A 25784-nucleotide genomic window follows, 5' to 3' on the forward strand; every position below is an offset into this window, starting at 1 on the left:
CTCTGTATCTTCAACCCAAATAGCAAATGTGCACTTTCCTCCTCTGAAATCCAAGCTGAATTTCTCTATCCTCAGCATCTTTGGCTGATGACATCAGTGTCAGTGTCAGATGTGTTCCTCGGAGGCTGGCCCCACCATGGGGTAGGTTTGAAATGTCTTAGACTGAATGAAATTTAAAAAAAAAGTAGAGCCGCCATGGAACATTCATTGTCAGTCACCGGCGGCTTGGCCTCCCACGTGCCGCAGAGCCACAATAGGACATTCCATCATAACAGCCCCCCCCCGCCCTCCCACTCCGAGCACAGCCACACTCCGCCCCTTTCACTAGAACAATGTTATCACTTGTTCCCCCTTCCCTAAAGCAACAATGGCGCAATCCTCCTATCAGGTGCTGTGATTGGGTGTGGGGACGAGGGAGGCGGGTTCATCCTTGGAACACTCGATCGCGATTGGTGATCCCCCTCCCATTCCAGGAGCACCGTTCTAGATCTTTGGGCTCTGTTTGGCTCTCCCGTTGATTGACACACAGTGCTGCCCAGTAGGCGGGCGGGCCGTTGGGCCGGCTGGCCAATGAAGAAGCGGTAGGGTGGGTGGGCCTGAGGGCCTCGCTGCTGTAGCCGAGCCGACATTTTGTGTGCTTCGCGCTGAGGCTGAGGGCCGGGGAGGCGCGGGTCGTTGGTGAGGTTGGTTCGGGGCCGCAGGGTCACGGTGCTTAGGGAGCGGGCTGGGGCAGTGCTGTGTGGGCGGGTCTGTGGTTGGGGAGGGGTACTGGGGGGCGGCGGCGCCGGTCTGTGAGGAGAAAGGATATGGGGGTGGGGGCGAGAGGGCTGTGGGGCTGAGGGATGGGATGCGGCTATGGGGGGAGCTTATACGGACCTGCCCACCCATGAATGAGGGCCCTGGTGCTGTGTGAGTGCGGAGGAGGATGGGGGCTAGAGGGCAGGGGTCACCATAAGGGCTTAGATTGGAGGTGGAGGGTTATAGGGTAAGGGTCACTATGAGGTCGTGGGGCTTATAGGGCAGGGGGCACTGAGCGTCTGGGCTGTGTGTGTGTGTCTCGTGGTTGGTGTGGGATACTGGGGTGGGTTGTGGTGAGACAATAAGAGCCTGTCCTGTGTGAATGGAGGGATATCAGATGGGAAGGGTCCCAGTGGAGGCTTTGGATATGCATGGGGGAGGTACTGGGGGTGGGAAATGGATGCTGTGTGGCGTTTGAGCTTCATGTACAGGGAGGACTCCAGAAGTGGGGGAAGGAGGGTAGCTAAGGAAAATGAGGGCCATTGGTTGTGTGTATATGGGGGGTTATGTGGAAATGGGATTATGTGGGGCACCAATGAAGGTTTTGGATTGTGCTGTACGTGGAGAGACAGGACAGGAGAGGTAGCAGTGAGGGCCCTGGTTTTATGTATTGGGGGTACAGGGCAAGAGGGGGGATTTAGGACAAGGGTAGAGGTGACATGGATGCAGATGATGAGGTAACTCAGGGTCTGGGGTTGTGGAATGAAAGGGTGAACCTGGGTTAAACTGTTGATGGCAGAGCAGGTGTTCTGCTCAGGAATGCATATTGGATGCTGCAACTTTGGGGTGGGGTGCACACACTCCTCTTAACTTTGAGTACCTCCAAAATCAGAATAATATTGCACCGTTTTCCCCAGCAGATAAATCACCAAAGCCCTGTGGGGCTGAAGCTCCAAGACTCCCCTCCCTACTGGGCAGGGGGAAACCCCAAGCTCCCTGCTGTGGTAGGTGGAGAATGGGGGAGTGTGAGTGACCATGAGCTGCACTTTATCTGTAAAAGAGCTGTGGTTTAGCTATCCCTGTTATCGGAAGGATGGCCTATGGGTGGGATTTTCGATTGTCACTCCAGAGACCTTGGTTCAATTCCCAGCTCAGCCAAACTCCCTGCATGATTCTGGGCAAGTCACTTAATCTACCCTGTGCCTCACACCTGCATCTATAAAATGGGGGCAATACTGTGGTGAGGAGAGCCATATATAGAAATGTAAAAAAGCATTACACTTGGATGAATGCTGCTTCTTAAAATCACTTTCCTCTTCTCCCAGGCTCTCCAAGATGGTGAAACTCTTCATTGGGAATCTGCCCCGGGAGGCAACAGAGCAAGAGATCCGGTCGCTCTTTGAGCAGTATGGGAAGGTGCTGGAATGTGACATCATCAAAAACTATGGCTTTGTGCACATCGAAGACAAGACAGCAGCTGAAGATGCTATTAGGAACCTGCATCACCACAAGCTACATGGTGTCTGCATCAACGTAGAAGCCAGCAAGAACAAGAGCAAGGCCTCCACTAAGCTTCATGTGGGCAGCATCAGTCCCACTTGCACTAACCTGGAGCTGCGGGCTAAGTTTGAGGAGTATGGCCCAGTGATTGAGTGCGACATAGTGAAGGACTATGCCTTTGTGCACATGGAGCGGGCTGAGGATGCTGTGGAGGCCATCAGGGGTCTAGACAACACAGAGTTCCAAGGTGAAACATGAACCAGGGAAAGTGCAGCCTTCGCTAGCACTAGGTAGCACCAAGTTCTGTCCAGAAGATCAGGTCAGGTGGAAATCTGTTGGTCATGGGGTCCTAATTTGCTGAATGAATAATGGAGTCCTTGGGTGGCTTTGAGACCGACCATGTTGTCTGGATGAGTTTTTCCATTAAGATGCTTAACGCAAGGAATGCAGAGTTCTTGGGGAGAAGTTTAGGAATTGGATAAACCATGTTTTTTTAAAGCTTTTGTTCAGGTGAGGCACTGGGGTGTTACAGGAGATTGAAGGGTATTGACAGAGTTGTGGGGAGCCCAGGATTGGAATAACAAGGGACATTGTGGGTCATTGAGGTGCATGGGCAGAACTGTCTGTTGTGAGAGCCCAGGACTCAAATAGCAGGGTTGAGATTGGGGGGGCATTAACAGAAATGTGGAGGCAGCTTGCACAAGACCAGTCATGTTGGTCCCTCATCTTCATGAGTATTTAAAGGTTTGTGCAATTGTAAATGGTGTTAAATGAGACCTAAAGGTGAGCTGCAAAAGTGGTGGAAATGGGCTTGTCTGTCTGCTTGTTTTGATACAGAAAGTTGGTCTGAACAGGTTTCTTAAATTAAAACTCTGCTTCTTTTTTTACACTAGAAATTTGGGTTTTGTTTATGGTGTGAGTTTAGTTCTCTAGTCATGAGATAGTGGTGACCTCACAAAAGTGAAGAGTGAAAGTTGAGATATCGAGGGGAAGGAATTTTTAGTTAGACATAATTTTGTATCTTTCTCTGTGTTAACTCCTAATGAACTTCAAGTTACCAGTCAACCATTTGAATAAGGAAGCCTTTATTAAATTTTTCATTTAAGTTGTTACAGCTTTGAGACTTCCTAGTAGTCTTCCAGCAAAACCAAAGATCAGACTTGCATTTCTGATCTTTCTAAGGTTAAGACCAGGGTTAGGCATTTGACTGGTCTAAAAAAAAAAATTGGTCACACATTTTAAACCATCAATTTATTAGACCAGTAACAAACAAGAGTAAGATGTTATAGTCTCCAGTAGGTTTAGCCTTATATAGCCTAATTACAAAAAAGATGTTACTTAACTGAGTTATTTTAACTCAGAAGAATGTGACACACAGTGAAATGAAGTTCTAAAAAATGAAAGAACAGCACCATGATGCAATAAAAAAGGTAGGATACTGCCTACATCTGGTCAATCTTGCTGGAATATTTGACAGTGTTTGACTGATTAGGGGATCAGTTGACATTATTTGATGGGTCAGTTGACTCATTTGCCAAGCCTAGTTAAAATCTCCCAGGATACCTTAAGCATTGTAAAGAAGCTAAAAGAGCACCAGCTGAATGTTTAAAATGTCCTTTGCCTGGTATCTTTAAGAATCCACCTACAATCTTAGTCTGAGCCAAAATAACTTAAACAACTAGAAAGTGGGAGTTCAAAGTAGGGAACAAATTGATAATGACTTGTTCTGTTAGAACTCTGAGCTGTGGAGCATGGGAATTGCCAGAGTGGATCAGAGCTGTGGTCTTCTCTGAATCCTGTCTGTGACATCAGCCAATACCAACTGCTTCAGAAGATGGTTCAAGGGACCTTGTAACAGCATTGATGGGATTACAAGACCCCAGTAGAGGTTAGCTCTTGCCGTGAAGCAGGATGGTTTAAATCCCTTCCAAAATTCAATTCTGTTTATAACGCTTACTGTTCTTGTTCTGGATATCCTTATCCATGTAAATGGTCAATACTTTTTTAATCCTGCTTAGTTTTTGATTTTGGTGATACCTTGAGGCAGTGAGTTCCACATGTGAATTGTGCCCAGTCTGGAAATAGTGTTTCCTTTGACAGTTTTAACATTGCTGCCATCAGTGTTGTGGAATATTCCTTCCATTTTTGTATGAGGAGAGACTAAATAGCAGTGCCTGATCTACTGTCTCTATCCCATTAGTTGTTTTATGTACTCCTTATCATATTATCTCATTTGTCTCCAAGATAAACAGCCCCAGTTATTTAATCTCTTCATTTGAGAGTGTTTCCAGGCTCATAATTCTCATCACCTGTCTTTTGCCCCCATTGATTTCTGCTACATACTTTATGGAGTTGGGGTGACCAGAATGGAACACATTACTCTAGGGGGAAGTGTCCCAATGATTTATAGAATGGCATTATATCTTGAGTATTCTCATTCCATCTCTTATGCACCCTAGCACTTTGCTGCTGCACATTAAGGAGAAGTTTCCCTTGACCTGTCCAGAGAGGTGCCCAGGCCTCTTACAGAGTTGATCCAGCTAATTTAGGAACTTAGTTAGCATTCAGATTAATGCACATAGGAGGGAATGCTTTCCACTTATCAACACTAAGCAGTGGCAACAAAGATGATGTGCAATTTTTGTCATTCCCAGTGTTTTGGTTGCACCAGCTATCTCTGCTATGGCAGTACAAAAGCCATCTGTTAATGTAATATGGAAAGCAAGTAGACTAGTGTTATACCTATGCATAGACCTTGGGTCCTACAATGGGTAAACCCTACTCAGTCTTGGGAGCTAGACTGTGAAGCTATACCTCAGAGAGGGCAGCTGAGGGGGACATGTCTGGTGCATCACTTTCAATAGCTGTTGCATCTCATCCCAAAAATTAACTTGTTAGTGGTTTGTAGAAATAACCTCTGGTAAAGAAACAGCTGCTCTTCTGTTTAGAACAGAATCTGTGTCTTCTCTTAGGAACAGCAGCTAGGTGTATCTTTAGGCAACTCTGTAAAAGGATCTGTGTGTCTGTGTCTGTCTGGAGGCCTGACTGACTTGGGTCCAAAACTCAGCATTTGAATACACTCGTATGGCCTATGTAAAAATTAATGGGAATTTTGGAAAGTTTTGATTAGCCATTTGAAGCAGTGGCAGTGTTGCTATTAATGCATGATCACTTGTTTCATGTTTCTGCTAATGGCCTAAATATGGTGCAGAGATGTTTCTCTAAGACATTTGTTTTCCATGTGTTAGTGACAGGCAGAAATAGAACTCTCTCATTGGTAACATTCTTCAGATTGTGAAACGAAGGGTGTTGAGAGTGAGGAGAGACACAGATTGATTAGGGTATTTGGCACCTTGCCATTAATTCCTCTGTCCCAGGCTCAGTGACCAAAGGCTGTTACTGCCCCGAAAGCTAGGGTTGGCAGAATTAGATTTTTATTTGTATATAATTTTAGTGGATAACACTGATTATTTTAAGCACTTTTTTAGATTTTTATTGATTTAAATGTTCACAGTTTTGTGAAATTATGGGAGGGAAGGTTAGACAGTAGTTATTTAATGATAGGCATTGAGATTCAAAATATTAAAGCTATAAGAGTTAAGACAAATTATCGACATCACAATTAAAAAATATACAAAGTAAATGTCCTCAAGCAGCATTTTTCTTATGTTGCCTTCTGTAATTTTAATTATCAATGGGAATATTTTTTCATTGGTTTGTGTGCATACAATGAAATAGATGTTTACTCATTTAAAAATCAAATCCTTCCAAGCCTATTCATAGCATTTTCACAGCCCCTGTGAAATAAGCTGGTGTGTCTCAGCCCAGTTCCTGCTGAATGGGTGTGCACCCCACATAAACATTGCATGTGACAGCTTTATTGGAAAGTCCAGAGATTGAACTGGCCATGGAGAATGGACCTGCCTCTCTTCAAAGTGGCCCCTTCAGGTCAGGATTGAGACATGTTGACTGGGTGGGGCGCTGGTGTATTGTGTTGGCACCGGCAGTGCCAGACCTGTTTTATAAATAAGTGACTTCAGCCTTCAGGGCTGCTAATATAGTACACTACACCATAATATGTGTGGGAAATCCAGAATACATAGAAGACCAAGTCACTTGGTTCTGAAAACACAGGCACCACTGGAGTAACATTTTCAAAAGCACCGAGGTCACTGAACCTGTTAAGACCTATTTTCAAAAGTGACATGGGCATTTTTGAAAATGTTGCACTTGATCTAGAATATGGGGAAGTCAGTCATATTGCATCCAGACCATCTTCACAGAAATGCATCCTGGTGAACCATGTTCCTTTTTGCAGACATGATGTTTGAGACATTAGGCCCAGATGGGACTTGTTCAAAGAAATGTTTGGGAATAAGAGGGCATGCTTATTTCAGTCAAATGTACACCCAAACAAGTTCCTGACAGCTGTCTAAGAAATAGATATTTTTAACTGGGTTTGTGAAGAGGTATTTCTGACAATGTGATGTCTCGGCAGACTGCTGTACAGAATATACAACCTTCTAAGGATTCTGCATGACAGGGTTTCTATCTGATCTGTGTCGGAGTAACATGGAAAGTGCCTTTGGGTTAATCTAGTCCATTCATACTAAAATGGAATATAAAAAGGGCCACTCAACTCTGATTGCAGAGGATTGGCTTCATTCAGAAGCTTGTTATGGTTAAGTATCATATAAATAGTTTTCCAGCCCTGCGCCTACAGCACTTTTCTTACCTGTTTAGTAGCAGTCTCAAACACTTGATGTGAAGCATCGTAGAGGGAGAATGCCATGGTATCCTTCTAACTGGGGTAAGTGCCATAGTGATAAGTGGCATTGTTATCCTAAAGCACTGGCTATTACTCTTTAACTTAAGGTAAGTCAAGTTAGCAAAAAATCATCCATCGTCTTGTGCAGTTACACTGAGACTGTTCACGAACTTTCTGGCTAAAGGATTACTGGATTCTCTTGTGATTTTTGTTTTGTAACATCTAACCGAAATTGTGTCTCTTGATGTAGGATATAATCTGGGGGTCTGACTCTCTGAATACTGCTGAGGGCCGGATGTTATGTCATAGATACAGGTAGCATGTTATGTCTTGGTTTCAGTGCTTTTTTTCTTCTAGCTTCATGTGCAGAAGTTCATTCGGTGTCACCCGATTGGAGGGACCTTGTTAGCTCTGCTTTTGTACATTGCAAAGCACAAGAATGGTTATCAATAAATAGCTATACTATACTGAAAGTAGCAAGTAACTCAGTAATTCGATCAATTAAACATTTTTCAGGTTAGCTGGCAAAATTTCTATACTTAAATCTGAACTTATACCAAAACCAGAAGGATCCCTACATTATACTCCTTGAAGTGTTGGCTGTTTCAAAGCAAGAACTTCTTTGTAGTGTCTATATTCAGTCTCTTGTCCCACAGTCAAAACTTTGTGTGACAGGTAGACAGTTTCTGGTCTGAAATGCTCATTTGCTTTGGGCTAACTAGCAAATTCACTTTTTTGTTGTAGTACATCTATATCTAGCATGCAACTACAGCATTTTTGCTGTTCTAAGGTGCATCATATAAGAATCTAAATAGAATAGATTGCCCCTCTGTAAGGAGAAGCTCACTTCCTACACACAATCAGCTGAAACATCTTGGCAAAATCAACTGCCAAAGAAAAACCGAGCACTGAGTTCTGCGGGACTTGCTGATAATGAAAACCAAGCAGCAGGTTAGTTCTAGGTTAGATTCCCAGACTAAACATGCATCCAGGGTGCTTCAGTGTGAGAAATTGTGTGTAGCTTTTTCATTTGGTGTGGAAGAGCAAACTGCTCTTACAAAACTGTTAATGATTCAAAGGTCTATAGCTAACTTGCATGGAAAGATTGCCTTAAGCAGTTTGGTCAGTGCTTTCAAAGTTGTCAGTCTAAGCTTAAATATCAAGATTGTTGTAAAGGCGTCTAAATAAATGGCCTGACATTCAGAACAGCTCCCATTGACTTCAGCGTCAGAGGAAAATATTTTGCCACAAACCTGGCCATAAGCAATGGGAAAACTGGAAGCACATATAATAGTTCTACAATGCTTTATCTATTGACTTTATCCATGACTTCTATATCCATCCTGCTGGGTTTTTTCCCCCCCATCAGGTGCTGCAGGCTTTACATATTTTTAAAAAGGGGGTTAAAGATCTCTTTGGATATTGCTAGGAGCCATCCCAATGCAACCGATGCCCTTTGTCAGTTAACAGCTCCCTGTCTCCCTTGTGTCTTTGATGGTCGGCATGTGGCTCATTTGTTTAGCTGCTCTGAAAATCACCTGCGGTAAGATTGCTATGGTGAGAGCTTATTGTATGTGCTGGCAATGCCCAGCTTTCACCAGGCCTGGAAGTAGAAGCCAGAGAGTCTAGACTGTTTTGAATTGTACTTAGGCAGCCAATATATATAACTTTCTTGAACTTGAACCCTCTGGCTAAGTATGGTAGTTCACGTTGGGCTGTTCCTGGTCTGCTCTGATGATCATTCTATGGATACCTTCTGAAAAGTCATCTTGGGATTTGTCAGGATGCGTTTCCTCCCAGAGTTTCATCAATTACCATTCCAAGTCAGATACAATCACTGGATACAATCTTGGGAGCTCTGTCTGCTCTTGGGGCTGTGCACCAGCTCGTGTGGTTAAATCTTAGCAGACAGTGAGAAGCTGATACCCTGTAAAAGCTGCCGGGTAAAGTTGGTTTGGCTCATGGGCAGAATGCTCAATAGTTGTAGCTATCAGGTTAGCTGTACTGGGGGAATAAATTGATCAGCTTGTCTTGATACATTTTTAATCAGATTTTATGTGCTTTGTTTTTGTTACAAATCTTGTGGTTTTTCATGTGGCAGTAATTTATTATAGCAACCATTCTTGCGTCTGTTTCTTAAAGGCAAACGGATGCACGTGCAGTTGTCCACCAGTCGGCTCAGGACCGCGCCCGGGATGGGAGACAAGAGCGGCTGCTATCGGTGCGGGAAAGAAGGGCACTGGTCTAAAGAGTGTCCAGTAGATCGCACGGGGCAAGTGCCTGACTTTACCGAAACCTATAATGAGCAGTACGGAGCGGTGCGCACTCCCTACCCCGCGGGCTATGGGGAGACCCTGTATTACGATGATGGGTATGGAGGAATGGTCGACTACTACAAAAGATATCGCGTGAGGCCCTATGCTACAGCATCTGCATATGACGCCTATGCAGAGCAAACAATGGCCCAGTATTCTCAGTACGCGCAGTACTCCCAAGTACAAACCACAGCCATGGCCGCCACCACAGCCATGGCCGCCACTACAGCCATGGCCAATCGCCTCACTACTACCCTAGACCCTTACGATAGAGCGCTGCTGCCAACCCCGGGAGCAGCAGCAGCGGCAGTAGCTGCAGCTGCCACTGCCGCTGCAGCAGCCGCATCCTCCACCTATTATACCCGGGATAGAAGTCCCCTGCGTCGCACGGCAACCGCGGCCACCACTGTCGGAGAGGCGTACGGTTACGAACGTTGTCAGCTGTCTCCAGTCTCGTCGGTCACTCGGGCCTCCCTCTACGATGTTCAGCGGTTCGGGCGGGAGTCGTACGCGGACAGGGCGCGGTACTCTGCGTTTTGAGTCGGAGGTGAGAGCACTTTCCGGTCTAGTTCATAGGTTTTTGTCCTGATACTTTGAGGAAACAGAGATCCTCTTCTTAGGTTCTAAATACCTAGCACACTTGGTGCTACAGGGGCACATTTGTCCCTGTATCACTGGATGCTAGCAAAAAGTGCCTTACACCTATTGAACTCCGAATTTCACTTGTCAGGTATTTGACAAAGCTTTGATCCTTGTTAGGACTTTTAAATAAATAATATGTCAGGCCTTTTACCTTGAAGTAGACACTTTTCAGTGCAAGAATGTAAAGATGAAATGTAAACTGAGTCAAGTCCAGAAATACTGCATGTGTTTCTGAGGTATCTGTTATCAGAGGATCTAGTGCATATAACTGAAATCGGTGTACATGTAGGGCTTGGAACGTTTCCCTCAAATGAAGCATGTGCTGTGTCACCTATGCTGTTACTATATTGCTACAGTAATAAGACCAGAAATGGAATTGTGGGGATACAGGCAGGAGATTAATTGTCAAGGGGATTCAAATTCCTGCAATTAAAGGCCAGAGCATGAGTGCAGTTGTCACTATACTCTTAAGAATAGTCCAGCTCGGACTTATGACAAGAGGATTGTTGAGAACCCTGACCCCCATGGAAGATGGTTGTGATGTTCCTTCAAACTTGTGCACTGTGACATGATGATGTAGGGAGATATTTGTGACCCAGTATATCTAGGGCATTATAGATTGCAGTGAGCAAGAGTTTCACCTGGAAATGACTTACAACTATTGTGTGGAGCATGGACATAATTTCCTCTGAGCAATCTCTTCTGCACTAGCTGAAGCTTCCCCATGACCTTATGTGAGCCTGCATGGAAAGGGAGCTGCAGTAGTCTAATTTAAGAAGAGGGAGGGCACATGTGCCGAGCTTGTCAAAGATGAAAGATGTTACTGGCACCTGTCTGCTGGTCTTTGGAACTTCAGGTGCAGAGATAAGTCAGAGTTAAGGTCTTCAGGGCAGGGGCACTGTGATTGTGGTCTGAAGTGCCATGAATGATGTTCATAAAATAAGATTTGGAGCTTGCAAGTCTTTTGAGAGTCAGGAGAGTTCCTGTGTTGGAGTCACGGTCTCATTGTTCATTCCTGCCAACGAGCATCCTCTGTTTATCATAATGCCCGCTCCCAAGGAACAGGAGCATTCACCCATAACTGCTTTAACTTGCCTCAATTTAAACAGTCAGAAGCTTGTGGCATGGCCCCTAGTGATACTAGGTGACCTAGGAGTGGCCAGAGGATTTGATAGGTGATGGAAGATTAGAATTCTTACATAGGTAGCTTAAATCTGAGCTCCCTCTTACATACTTGGGTGTAGTTGGTGTCCCCAGTTCTTCTCCTCAGTCTGTTGTAGTGGGTGGGACTGCACTTTACAAGGTAGGATTCTTCACTCAGCTCACCTTGTAGAAAGGTTCTCACCTTGTCATTGTACAGCTCCTAGTGGGAAGGACCTGGGAATCTGCAAGGGCTCCTCTTGCATGTGGCCAGGGTTCAAATGTAAAACTATTGAGAGATTTCAAAAGCTTCTGACACAAATAACAGCATTGTACTCTGAGCTGAGGGTGTAGTCTCTGGCTGTGTTTAGCGCAAGTAGTGGTACAGACCCTGCTTTGGCAGTTGCATATTGTTCTTCACTGACTTGAGTAGACGAGGCCCAGGCAGTGCATTTCCAATGGTTGCTTTTGTTGCCGTGCATTTGAGTTTATCTACTGATCCCCCACTGAGTCTTAAGGGTAGGCTATTCTGCATCCTCTCTCAAAAGTGAATTAGCTGTCCGGTTCATGTAGGGTTGCAATGAAGCTTCTAATAGGTTTCAGTTTCAGTGCAAAACAACACCCAAGCTGAATACAAGACACCAAGTCTGCTGGGACTTAGACTCCTAATCACTTAGGCACTTCGGAATATTTTACCCTTAATCCCTAAAGTCAGCTGCTATGAGTCTGATGTGTTCTGCAAGTAAATAGGGTGCTCAGGCACTTTAAATGTATCAATAAAATGTAAAGTAAATGGGGTTTTTAAACCTAAATTTCTTGGCCATTGTTTAACTGCCAAAAGGCAAAATTTTCAAAAGTGCCTAACTCCTGTTGACTTGGGTTTCTATGTCATTTTGGTGCTTTTGAAGACTTCACCCCCAAATCTTCTGGAGACTGAGCTAGCTGATTGATAAATTCTCTCTTTTTATTTAATTCAAGCTCTCTTTGAATTGTGAGCAGGAATGACCTCAGCCTGAGGAACTATTTTTAATTCATGTTCTGGAAACTTAGACATGGGCTTCTAAATGAGCTGGAGGTCTTGACGCTACTGCATTTCAGAGAAGATGTTTGAACAGGGTTTTGTTAATGCCATAACTTGAATGGCACACTGATTCTTTAATTGGCCCAGTCATATCAATAAACAGCACAGCAGATACCGTCTCTAAAACTTGCTATTTAGGAACATTCTAAGAAGCAGAACTACTCCTCTCTGTCCTTTTTGAAAAATCTTCTCTGCAACTTAGAAGTAGGTCTGGTGGAGCGGGCCTGTCATAAAGAACCAGGTCAGTGCACTGATGGAAACCCTTTGTGCTCGCCCTGTCATCCCAATAGCTGGGGTGGGAACAGGGATTTTAATCAGGGTGTCCTCCATGGACCCCATATGAACATTTGGTCTTCGGTATCGGGCTCTGGCTATTGGAGGTTTGGTAAGCTTGGAGCTCTGTTGCCCTCTAACTACTGGAAAAAGGAGCTTTCTTTTCTGCACACACCAGAGCCTGCTGGTTGTTGGTAGGGAAGGGCCAGGGTGAGGATTCTGCCACTCCACTTCCTGCTCTGGTGGTCTTTGCTTTGCCAAACAGCTATATAATGAAACTGATTTGGTTGTTGGCTTCCTAGCTCTGCCTAAGGGGCTCTGAACAGCAGCAATGAAGAGAATCAGTTTAGTTAATTTTGTTTTGCTGCTTGGTAAATGATGAGCATCAGCAGAAGCACTGGATCTGCATGCAGACTTGGAGATAGGCTGTATTGGTCAGATTAGGAAGACTGTCTAAAGGCTAGGAACTTAATCTTTTAACTGGAAGAACTTGAAACGGGCTCCAGTGTAGGAGGGCTGCCTGCACTCACTCTGGAGTGACTTTTTTCAGAGCTCAGTCATTGGTCATTAAGGACCCATTCCCATACAAATATAATTTTAGTTTTATTCAGTGTTTGGAGGTCAGTTTACATACAGTTGCCTCTAACAGAGGAAATAAATGGAGTATAATCATTACACATGAAGTGGTTTTCTCTGTAAATGCAATGAATTCTATAAATGAGCTGCTCTTCATAGTAAAAGCAAAAGCCTGCACTTGTTTGGCCAAACCACAGCCAAGACAAAGGAGTAAACATGAATCCCAATTCTGTGTCTTTGGTTTTGGACCTGATTAACACAGAGCTTGGAAACAGGAGCCTCATTAATGCCATAACCATTAAGGAGTTCTCATGTTGATTTTTGTGGCTTTCAGGACCAGATAGGCAGAGAAGAAGTCAAGGAAATGCGCCTCTTCTTTGTACAGGAAACTCGAGGTGGCCTGAGTTTATTTGAGGATAGAAATCCGTCTTCAGGTCTTTGAATGAATTGTGCTTTTTATCTTTCAGGTAGGATATTTGTGGCTGGACGTCGGGTTCCCGTTGCACGTGAAATCTGTATCGTACGTGTCAAACTGTGCCGGGCTTCAAAGCGTTCTGATCGCGGCTAATGCATTTACTCTTAATGGACATTTGTGTTTCTTCAAAGTCTAGTGAAAAGTAACTTAACTTCCTTTTCTTTTTATTTTTCAGGAATTGCTTTGAATAATTCTTTTTGCCTTTTATTTTCTCATGACCCTAGAGCCATTATTCTCTGCTGCTTTTTGGGCCCTTAGCCACCCTTTACACAGTCTAAGCCCAGCTTTTGAGCTAGAGTAGTTGCAGTGCTAGTTTTATTCTTTTTGGAGACGTGCTTGAGACTACTGTCTTCCTCTTGCTGTTCAGTTTGTAGCTTGCCTTTTTAATAGTATGTTTATTTTTAAAGGTGAATAACCAGTTTTAGTTAAGTATGAAATATTATATCTTTACGTAGTATTGCGAAGCCTGCTCCCCTTAGTTCTGGCCTGTGCTGTGGAGTCGTCTCTTCTGCACTGACATTATTTTTGGAATATAACTTGTAACTCCCCTTCTCTCTGAAGTTTAGCATCGTTTGACCGCCACTCTTTTTCCAGCAAAATAAACACTTGTAACAGATGAGTATATTTGTGTCTTGTGTAAACCAGGACCATGCATGATGCACTGGTCTAAGCTTGTGGGAGTGATTTTTATGGAACAAAACAGTTCAAAACAATGTAGTTAAGCCACTATTATAGCAGTGCCTGGAACTTCAATGGTGACTGAGGGTCTTAGTCTCTACTGTACTGTGCACTAGTACTTTCCAGTTCACCTCTGAATGTTAAGTCTGGGTCTAAGCTATACCCTTTGAGAGGCAGCAGGAATTTCTCAGCAGTCAGCTACTGCAGGAACTTACAGCCTTATTCATGCTGTTTTGATGTGGAGCGCCCTCTTCAGGGTTGTACATGGTCTATGCTATATGGGGAAAGAGCCAAAAGGCTGACCTCACTTCTTCTCAGCAGTTTCCTCTTGAGAAGAAGCTGCAGCTTGTAAAAGCTAGGAGGTAAGTAGGTCTCTGTAACAGCAACCCTGCTGCTGTCTGCCCGGCTCTGTCAAATTCTGTTTGAATGGAGAAGCTGCTGTATGTGTCTCTTGATAAATTTGAAGGGCGTGAGCCAAATTCAGTGAGTCGGAGGTGCCTGAACAAATGTTTCCATCTAATCTAGTCTACTCTATGGCTGTCTTACTACCTCCACTCTATAATCAGATCTGTAGTCTGCAGGGACAGCAGGTGGCTACTGGCACCTCATGATCTAGATGCAAGAGGAATTGCTCCTGAGTTGGGTAAATTCTTAATGAGTGAGATCCTCCACAAATACTGTGGGTACAAGAAATGCTTCTAAGATGTGCAATGTGTATGCCCAGAGGAGTACATGGAGGTACACAGCAGTGGCCTTCAGTCAGGTAGCTTGCCTGTTAATTTCAGTAGTCTGAAGGTGACCGTACAAAAGGCCTTATCGGCTCAGTGAAGAAACAGCAGCTGAGCTGCTGTTGGCCTGGAAATAAATCCTCTTCCTCATTCTATGGCATTGTGATTCGCAATCACTGTTCCCCTTGTACTTTATTTGTTGGCTTTTTGAACTTACCCAAAGCTGTCTCGTATCCATCCTGAAGAATGAAATGCAAGATTGAAGCATCCAGAGCTGGCGCCTGCACCGATCCTGCTGTGCTACTAAATGTTGCTTCCTTTTGGCCTGCTGAGCAGGCTGTTGTGGCTAGTTGTCCTCTGAGAGAGAGGGTTCCCTGCTGCTGCCGCCGCTATCTCAAGATCCCTGATGTCCTCAATTCTAGCTACCTAATCTAGGGTAGTGAATAAATGAGTAGATCAGAAATAGTGAAAACCTCAACAGCTGCCCTCTGACCAGCTGAGATAACTTTCTACACTCTTCCACTATCTTGTGGTTTAAATAGCCTCTTTCCCACCACCACCTGCGTGTATTGTCCTATGCTATCTTTACCTGTGGGGAAAAGCTCCCACTCCAAATTTTGTCAAGTCACCTTATCTGTCAACTCACTTCTGCTGTAACACGTACAGAAAACTGCCTTCTGACAGCTGGGGCCCTGTGATCAATGCTTGAGTGGCTAAGTTGGAACAACAAAAATATGGCGTGGATCCTCAAATACTGTTGATGTGGACCTAACTCTGTGGGAGTCCTCTGTAAAAATCCACCTCATTGTCATCTTTCACAGCCTTCCTTAAAATTCTCCTTTGCCATGCTATCTACAAAAAGCTTGACAATGGTTAGGTAGGTGTGGTGCTGTGAATGCCGCTTATCATGGCTTTGTATGCCCTGTTGTCTTATATCCGTCTGTTGTCTCTTTATAGGACCTTTATGACAGGGCCTCTCTTTGTGTGTTTATACAGTGCTTAATATGCTGGGGTCCCTAGATGCTCCCACAATACACAATTGTTTGTCTAGCACAATGAGACTGAGCTGGCTAGCCTATAGCTACTCCTGCAGTGTAAATGTTTGTTAATAATAATGTTTCTTGCTTTCAAGAGAGATTCCACCATTGCAGAAAACACACACCTGCGTGTAGAAGGTTGCTTATTAGACAATAGCCCGCTAGGGTTAGCAAACATCATTTTCCCAACTGAATTTGTTAGTGGTGGTCGCATGGGCATCTTGAGATTGAAGTCTTCTTTGTATCCATACAAATACCCTATAGACAGTAGCAGCGTGAGTTACAGATGTGTGTTACTGCCAAACAGTTTGAGAGGGTGGAGCGTGTCAATAGTGCATTCAGGGTAATCCAAATCCTGATCAGCCTTTGAGCTGAGGACCTGACAAGTGACAGCTGAGTTGGTTTTGCTCATGCAGACACCTGCTTCGGTAATGAATGTTCAAACTAGAGGGGGCCACTGACCATTTAATCTGACCTGCATTTCACAGGCCCCCCTCAGCCTCCTGTGCCACCCAATGCCGGGCTGGAGCAGCAGGTAAGTGCGGGGGGGGGGAGGGGGCGTGCCAGGCTGGCCCTTTGCAATGGGCAAAGGAAGCTAAGGGACAGCTGCTCCTGCTTCTGCTCCTGTGCCCCTCTGCCTGCGCATCATGAAGGGCTGGCCTGCACCCCCTCCCCAAGCCAGAGGGTGAGGCTGCCCCTCCATCCGAGCTGGCGCCGGGCTGCTGGAGCAGTGCGTAGGTGGTGGGTTTGGGGGATGCAGGGCCGGACCGGCCCTTCGCAAAAGGCGGGAAGTGCAGGAGGCTCTATGGAGTGCCCCGGGCCAGGGGATGAGGCTGCCCCATCCGAGCTGGTGCCGGGCTGCGGGGCTGCAGCAGGAGAGGTGGGGGCCGGGCGCTTGGTAAGTGGGGGGTGGCAGAGCCAAGCCTGCATTTGTGCCTTCCTGCACCTTACACTCCCCCTGCAGGTACAGACTCCCCCTCCCTGGGGCAGCTGGGAGTGGGGGTTGTGCCAGGACCCCCCCTGCCCTGTGTGAGGACTGGAGGGCACAAATGTAGGCTTGGCCCCTGGGTTCTGGAGATCCTCCGTACGCCACTGAAAATACTAGTTGTCTGTCCAAATTAGCCCATGTAACTCATTGCCAAGTGATATCATTGAAGCCATGAGGAGGAGATGAGATGCTTATACAGATAATGAGAATAACCAGAGTTAGAAGAGACATTAAAAATAAACAGGAGTTTTGGAAGCAGTGAGGGCACGAGCCAACGGAGAGGCAGATTATCCCATCACTGCCTACTGCAGGATTTTCTTTCCCTGGATAGCTGTTGGCTCCTTTTGGAGACAAGATACTGGACTAGATGAACCCCATTCTGCCTTTTCCTGTTTTGGCAGAAGCTTGCATCCAGAACAGATCTACCTACATGGTTGACAAAGGAGCAGACTTGATGTAAACTCATTGCTAACCTTTGCAGGCAAGAGAGGTCAGTTTGTGGTTTCTTGTGCATAGTCTGATTGGTTTGAGCCAAGAGAAGAATGGTGTTTAGCTCTGCTGTTTCTCAAGGGTTGTTACCTTCTCATGATGATTGCTAGGCGTGGTGGTGTTGGATTAAGATTAATTTTCTCAGCAGCTGGAGCTAACAAATCTTTATTAAGGCAAAACACTCAGCAAGTAGTGATCATTACTCACAAGTGGGAAAAGCTTATCCGGTCAATCGCATCAGTCGCTTCCAGCACTGAACAATATAACTTCAGCTTCTCCATGTCACACAAACTTTTTGTTATCTTTTCCTTATGCATCTGTGTTAAGGTCTCATCCCTATCAGTACAGGTTTAATGCTAGTTCAAACCAGTCTTTTCTAGCTTTTTAGTTACTTTATCTTTTCTTCTTCTTACAAACATGATTATGCTGCAGTTTCTTACACATGCACGGTTCTACTTATGCTCTTAACTGTTATCAGAACAGATTTTTAAAATCCACAGCAGGCTATTCTCAGGCCTAAATGTGCCTTCACTCCCACCAGGCAGCTGTCTCACCAAAAAACAGTCAGACTTGGTGTGAAAATTGTCCTTTCTCAACTGAGCACGCCACAGGAGCAATCTGATTTCTACGATCCACTATTTGGAGAAGAAGGGGGCTTGTGTGGTCTCTGACACCAGTGCCAAATGTGCTAGGACATTGCACTGGAGTAAATGACTGTCTGAAGTGCAGGGCCCTATGTCTACATGCTCTCCTTTCCCCTAAAGGATGGGGTTTTAACGTATCTCCAAAACGATCTAGGCAGGCAGACAGACAGACAGCCCGTGGCCCTTACTGGCCTCAGTGCTTCCGTGCAGCTGTTGGGGCTTGTAATTAACTTCCCCTTGGACTGAACTGCAATGGTAGAGGGCTTAGAGAGTAGAGGGGCCATGGGGTGAACTTCTGTGTGATGGAGGGAAACTCAATCCTGAGGAGCATTAAGGTGAAGCTAGGTATTCATCCCCTCCAAGGGCCAGAAGACCAGAGATAACAGAGGGACTGTTGACCTCTCTTCTCCCCACTAGCGGTCTACAAAGTGAAAAATTCTCTCTCAGGAGCCCACCATTTCCCAGCTGCACCTCCCTTTTCAGAAGCACTCAGATTTTCAACCCAAGAACTGCCCTGGGAATGGGATTATAATCCTACTACTCTTGTTATTGGGAGGGGAAATTAAAGTACACAGGGAAGTTGCAATTTCACCTGGATACAGAGAGCTGTCTGTGCTAAATGGGCCATACAGGTGCAGGGGGGAGTGGGGAACCCCTCTGTGCTGAAGAGAGACTGGGAACTAATGGTGCAGGGGGAATTCTCTGCTGAATGGGGACAGGTAACTGGTGTCCCAGGTTCTGAGCAGGCTAGGCCCCTATATGCCAAGCTCCCTCTGTCGTCTAAAAGTATGTGGGCAGGTTAGAGTATTAGGCCCTGGCAAAGCCAAACTGCAAGACCAACAAAAATATCCATGTGGGCAGTTACATCAGTGGTGCACTCTTGCTTTTCTAGCCTGGGTCTGTGCGTGTGCAACTTAGCCCCACCCTAAGATGACGGTGAAGGTGGGAAAGGAGTCTGTATATCCTGTCCTAATATCCTAGTGTCTCCCTGCACCTCTCATTCACTTTGCGCTCCTGAGAACCTGGAGAGTTACCTTTGCCCTAAGCACTCCCATTGCCCCACTCACCTACTATACTCTTCAAGCTCCTGAAAGAGAAGGGACTTCGCTTCTGCCCCACTCCTCACCCACCAGAGTGGAGCCACTGTATTGGGGGACAAGTCATGTGACACCCTGAGGGTTTTAAGATGCACCCAGCACATCTGTCCACCTATCCACTCAATGTGGGTCCTGCATGCTGTGCTCCATCTGCTGACCAACACGGGCATGCTTTCCAGCCTGGAAGGATATGCTGACACACCTTCCTGATACATAATTCTCCATAGCTGGAAGGGTGAGAGCATCAGCACGGGCATTCCCAGGCTGGATCAGCCCATATAAATTTGAGTCTCTTCCTGAACGCTGCTCAGCTCTCAGCAATGCTGTCCTGTAGCAATGAGTTCCACTGGCTAATGGGTGCAGTGTGTATGAAAACATATTTCCTTTTATCAGCTTTGAAATTGCCACCTTTTAATTTTAACCATCCTCTTGTCCTTATGTAATTAAAAGTTTCTGATCTCTTTTCTATCCCTGTCATTTATTTGTATAATTTTATCATGTCTCACTAAACACTCCCAATCTTTTCAGCCTATCTTCATGTTTTCTCCCAGTATCTTAATCACTGTCCTTCCCTGTCTCTGAACCCACTCTAATTCTGCTATATCTTTCTGGAGATGAGATAACCAATACCACCCTAGAGTCCAGATGAAGATAACCCATTTATAATGGCAATACAATATGTTCTGTCACATTCCTTATGCATCCTGTATTTTGTTTGCTTATTTGACTTGTGCTGTTCATTCACCAGTGGTCTTCAGTGTCCACAGTGATGCCCTGGACTTTCCCGAGAGTGGATACAGTTAATTTACAATCCAGTAAGGTATGTAAGTAGTTTAAAGAATCCCCATCTAACATGCATTACTTTTCATCAGGGTGCCCTCTCCCTTAGCTTGGTTAGGGCCCTCTGTAGTTCCTCAGAGTCTTTGCTGGTTTTCACTGATCTAAAAACATTGTGACATGTAAATGTTGCCACTTGGATGCTTACATCCTTTTCCCAATCATTTATAAATATATGGCCACCACCCATCTTAATATAACCTCCGATCACACCACTGTTAACCTTTGGCCATGCTGAAAACTACCATTCATTTCTACTCTGTTTTAGCCAGTTTTTGATTCAGGATGGTACTTCACAGCTCACATCACAAGTTTCTTTATTAGCCTCTAAGGAGGGACTTTGTCAAAGGCCTTTTGAAAACATAAATTATATCACCCATTTCTCTTTCAATCACTGTTTTATTGACACATTCAAATAATTTGTATAGCTTAGTGAGACAATTTTTCTTTGGAGAAGCTTTTTTGGTTGGAGTCTATCTTAGTATGATCTTCCAGGTGTTGTAGAATTGTTTTAGGTTACCCTTTCAACCACTTTAGCTGGCACAGAAACAGGACTGACTGGCTGGTAACTCCCTAGATCAGGCCTAGAGGTGTTTTTTTTTTTTGTTTTGTTTGTTTTTGTTTGTTTGATTTTTAAAGTACACTATTTAATACAGCATTACACATTTTTGCTAGTAGCCCAGCCACTTCATTCCTAAATCCTTTCAGCTGTGTTCCAGCTGGGCCTGGACACTCTTGCTCTGTAGGTTATCAATTTGTTCCAGGACTGTTTCTTTTGACAGTTCAGTCTCTGGCAGGACCTCATCTTTATTACCACAGAAGGGTAAATATCTCCCCAGTCTCTCTTGTGATGAAAACTGAGGCAAATAAAACATCTCAACAATTTCCTTGTCATCCTTATTTGCTCCCATTTTCTCCAGGGAGCCAGCAGACCCACCCAGTCTTTTTCACAGGTTTTCATCTTCAGCTATAGTTAATTGTCTTAAAAAACAAGAACACCCTTTAGCTACTTGTTCAAATTCATAGTCCTAATTTCATTCTTGCGTATTGCCTGCTATAATTTATGTTCTGTTGTTTTTCTCCCTTATCCTCTGGACCCAAGCTGGGTAGCCTGACTGATCACTTGTTACTTTCTGACTTCTCTTGTGTACTTATAAACTATTATTTCAGTGACTCTGCTTTATTGGAACTGCTCCCAAGAAACCGATTTAGCTGAATGGTAGTGATCGAGTCACTTAGTGGTAAAAGCCTGCTGCTTAATTGGGATGATATTAGCATAAAGGTAGTAGCAAGTAGTTTAATGCTATTTGGCCAAGTGCTAAATAGAGTAAAGCTTGGAGTTGCACATGTAGTTCCATCTGTTTATAGTTTGTGGCATATCTATGACACTGAAACAGCCACTAAACAAAGTTTTGGTTTGTGCTTAGAGAGGAAGGGATGCTAGGTACCTGTACTACTTCTTGGAGTATACCTTACTTAATGCAGGGGTGTTCTTAAAACTATTTTTCATAACTCCATTATAGGTGGATTAAATGAAAATCAACTGAATCTAACTCCATATAGTGCCTGTAGGCAGTGTAACTATAGTGAAAAAAGTTAATGGATTTTTAATATTTTAATTCAGTCACTTAAGAGTTATAGACTTCAGCATGAGTGGAGGGTGGGGCAGTGGTGATTTTTGGCAAAAGGTGGTTGCCTTTGATTCTGCATGGCAGCACTTCATGGTATATAACAGCACCGAACCTGCATTCTCTAGCTATAAGACTGGAAATCTGTCTTTTTTTTCCTCCCATTGAATGTAAGAAACTAACTTTGTGCAACATTGAGGAATAATGAAAAAGTGCCAGCAGGATAATAGTTTAGAATTACAGCGCAGCATTACCTCTTTCAGTGCCACCACTTGCTGCAGTGTGTCATTAATGCATCTACTATAAATACACAAGTACCTGGCACCTGGAATTAAATATATATTTGGTAATCACATGTATCAGCTTTTGTACATGCCTCATCAAATACAGATAAAACTTTCAAAGTGGTTACATACTCATCTACATTCTCTACACCAATCTCACTTAAAGGATGACTTATTTAACCTTTTACAGAAAATGCATCCTATACTCCACTAGGATAAGGTATACATAAAATACAAACACACAAGGGCTACTGTCCAACAAGTAATCAAAGACTCTAGTTCTTTTCTACAGGCCTTTCTTAAAGACTGTTTGTAAGTATTCCCTCAGTAAGTTTCTGTTCAGAAGTACATGCTTTCCCTTTGGAGACCATCTAAATGGATGTTGATAGAATTAAAGTTCATACAAGGGGGCAATGACAATAGCATTTTTATAGGCTAGGTTCCACTAGTTCATGGGCTGGGAGGAACTATGAAAGTGCAGGCAGCAGGCTAGTGTTGGTGTAGTCCCAAAGCCAGCACAGACAGTGCTTTATACAGCAAACCTTTGTATGTTCAAGGCTAATTGCTAAGAAGTTAATTTTCCATGTACTTGGTGTTTATCCACTGCAAACTCTTACCTTCATTTCACAGCAAATCTTTCATCTGTTACCACAAGATGTGCAAATACAGTAGGCTTTCTGAAACCATGGACTCACAATACACATTTCAGCTCAACAGGTGTCTTCACAGAGCCACCTTAGGCAGAGTCCATGTGACTAGGTTAGCAATGTGTTTCATCTATACCAGTTTTGATGAGTTTCTTAGATGCAAAGGACTGTAGTGAGCGGATCCAAATAGAGGAAGGTCTGGGTTCCCTCTCCTTGGGGTTTATAGGTAAAAAGACCATTACCCTGCACAGGTGTAAAAGGGAAAGATATTCTCCCAGAACATATCACTTTGTGAAAAAGTCTGTTTAAGATGCATCATTTTCAATATAACCACCATGCAGTGCTGCCATTTACTCAGTTTCAATGTCACGTGTTTATTTGCTTCCCTAACCTTCTGCTGTGAAGCTTGCTCTGTTTCAAGCTCTTTGGATAGTGCTAGCTGCTCTCTGCAAAAGCAGACTTGGGCCATGACTACACAACAAAATTAAGTTGACCTAACTTTCATCAGCATGCAACCACTGCACTAATTACATCGATTGTGTCTATATTTTGCTTCTTGTGCACATTCTCACCAGGAGCACTTGTACGGGTTGTACTGTCAGTGCAGGGCATGGTGGGACAGCTCCTGAAAGCCAGTAACAGTCAACATAAGCAAGGCAGTATTTACACTGACACTGTATTGACCTAACTACATCGATGCTCACTCTGTGCCATTTATGGAGGTGGAGTTAAGGACGCTCACTCTGTGCCACTTATGGAGGTGGAGTTAAGTCGGTGTAGTGGGACAGTTTCATCAGCTGGAGTGAAATTTAAATGTAGACACTTCCATAGTTAGGTTGATGTAAACTGCCTTGCATCAGTCTAACTCCAGTGTAGACCAGACCTCAGGCTTGGTTTACATGAGCAACTTATGTCGAAATAACTACGTCACTCATGGGCGTGGAAAATCCACACCTCTGAGCAACAGTTATATTGACTTAACTCGCAGCGTAGACAGAGTTATTTCATGGGAAGGGCTTTTCCTGTTGACACAGCTACCGTCTCTGAGTTGGAGGACCTACACCCATGGGAGAAGCTCTCCCCTCAGCATAGGTAGCATCTTTGTTACAGCAGTGCAGATACAGCATTTTGAGTGTAGACAAGTCTTTACAGATAGGAGGGAGCTTCCCTTTGACATAAGTCCTAATTGAGTCATAATATTTAAAGATCAGTTTATGTCCCCCGTGAAGAATTTTATATATCCCTCCAAAATATTTATATTTTTAATATTTTATTTTGTAGATGGAGATTGCCATAAGTGTCAAATCCCTTTTAAAGCCTCAAACTCTTCCTCTTACTGCTGCCTTGGGACACTTAGGACTGGTCTTTGTTGAAAACTTACATAGGCATAACTATGTGTCTCAGGGCTGTGAAAAATCCACACCTCTCAGATGTAGCTATGTCGACCTAACCCCAGTGTAGACAGCACTATGTCCATGGAGGAATTCTTCTGTCGCTCTAGCTACCACCTCTTGGGGAGATGTGCTGAAGTGTCTACAGTGGCACAGCTGTGCTGTTGTACCATTTTAAGCGTAGACATAGCCCCAGTTCCACAGACTGATAAAAGAAAATGCTTTTTCACACACTGTACAGTTTTGAATGTCACCTTACTTGCACATTCAGCCTCTTACCTTTTTTTAGGGGAAAAAACTGGCAACCACTTAACAAAATTAAAACTTTTTAAAAATCCCACAAGAAAAAAAATTAGGATTAGAACACAGGATAACCCTTTAAAAATAAATTAGCTTCTACTGAATTTTACAATTCAAAGGCAAACAGATACAACAATACAAAGAAAACATTCTAGACATTTTAATAAACACACCAGCAATGAAAAAAATTCACTTTGGCATAAGAGTTCAAAAATCATTCATGGGTTACTAGTTACATAAAAACTTACAAAAATCAATTACAATCAGTATAAAGCTACTTACTCTCATGTAGTGTTTATAAAACTATCAAGATTTTTGGCATAATGATAAAAAAGCATTTAAACACATTGAGCTAGATTCTATTGGATTCAGAACAGAGGTACAATAACCTAAATGTAAATTCTGACCAAAGGACAGACGCCATTTTCTAAATGCATGAGTGACCAAGCTAAATTACCCAAGGTTAAAAAATACTTCTAATTGGTAACATGTTTAATTTAAATTTTCACATCCAACCCAGAGTTTCATCAACAGCTACAGGATGTGTACTAGGTATTGGATATTTGAGATAGAACATTTTAGCAGAGAATGTTCAAAATTTAACTAAAAAAATTGCAAAAAGTTCACCCCCACAGCTGTATTTTCACCAATTCCAATAACTACAGAATTTCAAAGTTTTCTGGGTACAAAATCATTTAACCATAATTAAGTTTTCCAAGTGAAACCATTTTCCTACTCAAGATTAATTATTTACATGTCTATTTTTTTAAGTGCATTTGAAGAAGTTAATGAAACAGATGCAGTGACAAGTCTAATGCCAACAAATTCACTTTAGTCATACTGGAAGGTTAAAGATTTATGTGAATATGGTTAGCGAAGCAAAATCTGAACGAAAACCCAATAGACAAGGTAACTGTGTACCACACCAATTTCAAAGTCCGATCTAAATGACTGAAATGTACAAAAATATATATGTGGTAGAAAAAAGTTGAGGTAGCTCCTGCTTTTGTCAATTTGGGAAGAGAATCTCATTCTGGTGAGGTGGCTATAACTCATGGATTACACAAGGAAGCTTGATGAGGAGTCACATTATCAGTCCTCTTGGTTTAAGGCTGAGGACTGACTAAATATAAAGGTGAATCATTCACTACCATCCAGCAGACACCTTTAGAAAGAAGGAAACCCTCACCACTACAGAACACAAAATATAGGGTAAGAATGAAAATGCCTAGCATCCTAAATAAAGAAGGACATTGATGAGTCACTCTGGCTGGCCTGTGTCAAAGATGACCAATATCACTCCACCTCAAAGAACTTATAGAAAGAGAGCAGTAACATTGTTACTCATAAAAAAAACCATTTGCGCGTCCATCAGACGGGAGAGAGCAGGTTCTAACCCCTGTAGCTGCAATCATTGTCATGTGGTAGGTGCAGCCAGATGGGACACCTGGAAGAGTCCAGGAAGCCATTTGGGATTTTGAACATCCCCCTGAAAACCAGCAAGCCACAACCATTCGTCAGCTCTAAC

The 25784-nt window shown here is 43.7% G+C and overlaps 1 protein-coding gene across 6 annotated transcripts; it reads left to right on the plus strand.

Moving 5' to 3' along the window:
* The first annotated feature begins 601 nt into the window (after nucleotides 1–601).
* LOC137150159 (RNA-binding protein 4B-like) lies at nucleotides 602–24249 on the plus strand. Of its 6 annotated transcripts, none has more exons than XM_067543891.1 (5): nucleotides 604–678; nucleotides 1659–1742; nucleotides 2064–2485; nucleotides 19918–19989; nucleotides 23847–24249. In XM_067543891.1, exons 3-4 carry the CDS (start codon nucleotides 2074–2076, stop codon nucleotides 19971–19973), a joined length of 468 nt encoding a protein of 155 aa, XP_067399992.1. In that variant the 5' UTR covers nucleotides 604–678; nucleotides 1659–1742; nucleotides 2064–2073; the 3' UTR covers nucleotides 19974–19989; nucleotides 23847–24249. The 6 variants fall into 6 exon arrangements, with proteins under 6 accessions (XP_067399988.1, XP_067399992.1, XP_067399991.1 ...); XM_067543886.1 differs by lacking the exons at nucleotides 19918–19989; nucleotides 23847–24249 and adding exons at nucleotides 9149–9868; nucleotides 13501–13634 and having other exon boundaries at nucleotides 606–678; XM_067543887.1 differs by lacking the exons at nucleotides 1659–1742; nucleotides 19918–19989; nucleotides 23847–24249 and adding exons at nucleotides 9149–9868; nucleotides 13501–13634 and having other exon boundaries at nucleotides 602–683.
* Nucleotides 24250–25784: the final 1535 nt, after the last annotated feature.

This window comes from Emydura macquarii, unplaced genomic scaffold (assembly GCF_026122565.2).
Source record: "Emydura macquarii macquarii isolate MOO-44397 ecotype Brisbane River unplaced genomic scaffold, CSIRO-AGI_Emac_v2 contig_968, whole genome shotgun sequence".
In the NCBI taxonomy this organism is placed as follows: domain Eukaryota; kingdom Metazoa; phylum Chordata; order Testudines; family Chelidae; genus Emydura; species Emydura macquarii.

Coding starts and splice junctions, on each gene's coding strand:
- LOC137150159 (XM_067543887.1), top strand. CDS start 2,074: ATGGTGAAACTCTTCATTGGGAATCTGCCCCGGGAGGCAACAGAGCAA. Junction 2,486..9,148: donor AGACAACACAGAGTTCCAAG/GTGAAACATGAA, acceptor TGTTTCTTAAAG/GCAAACGGATGCACGTGCAG.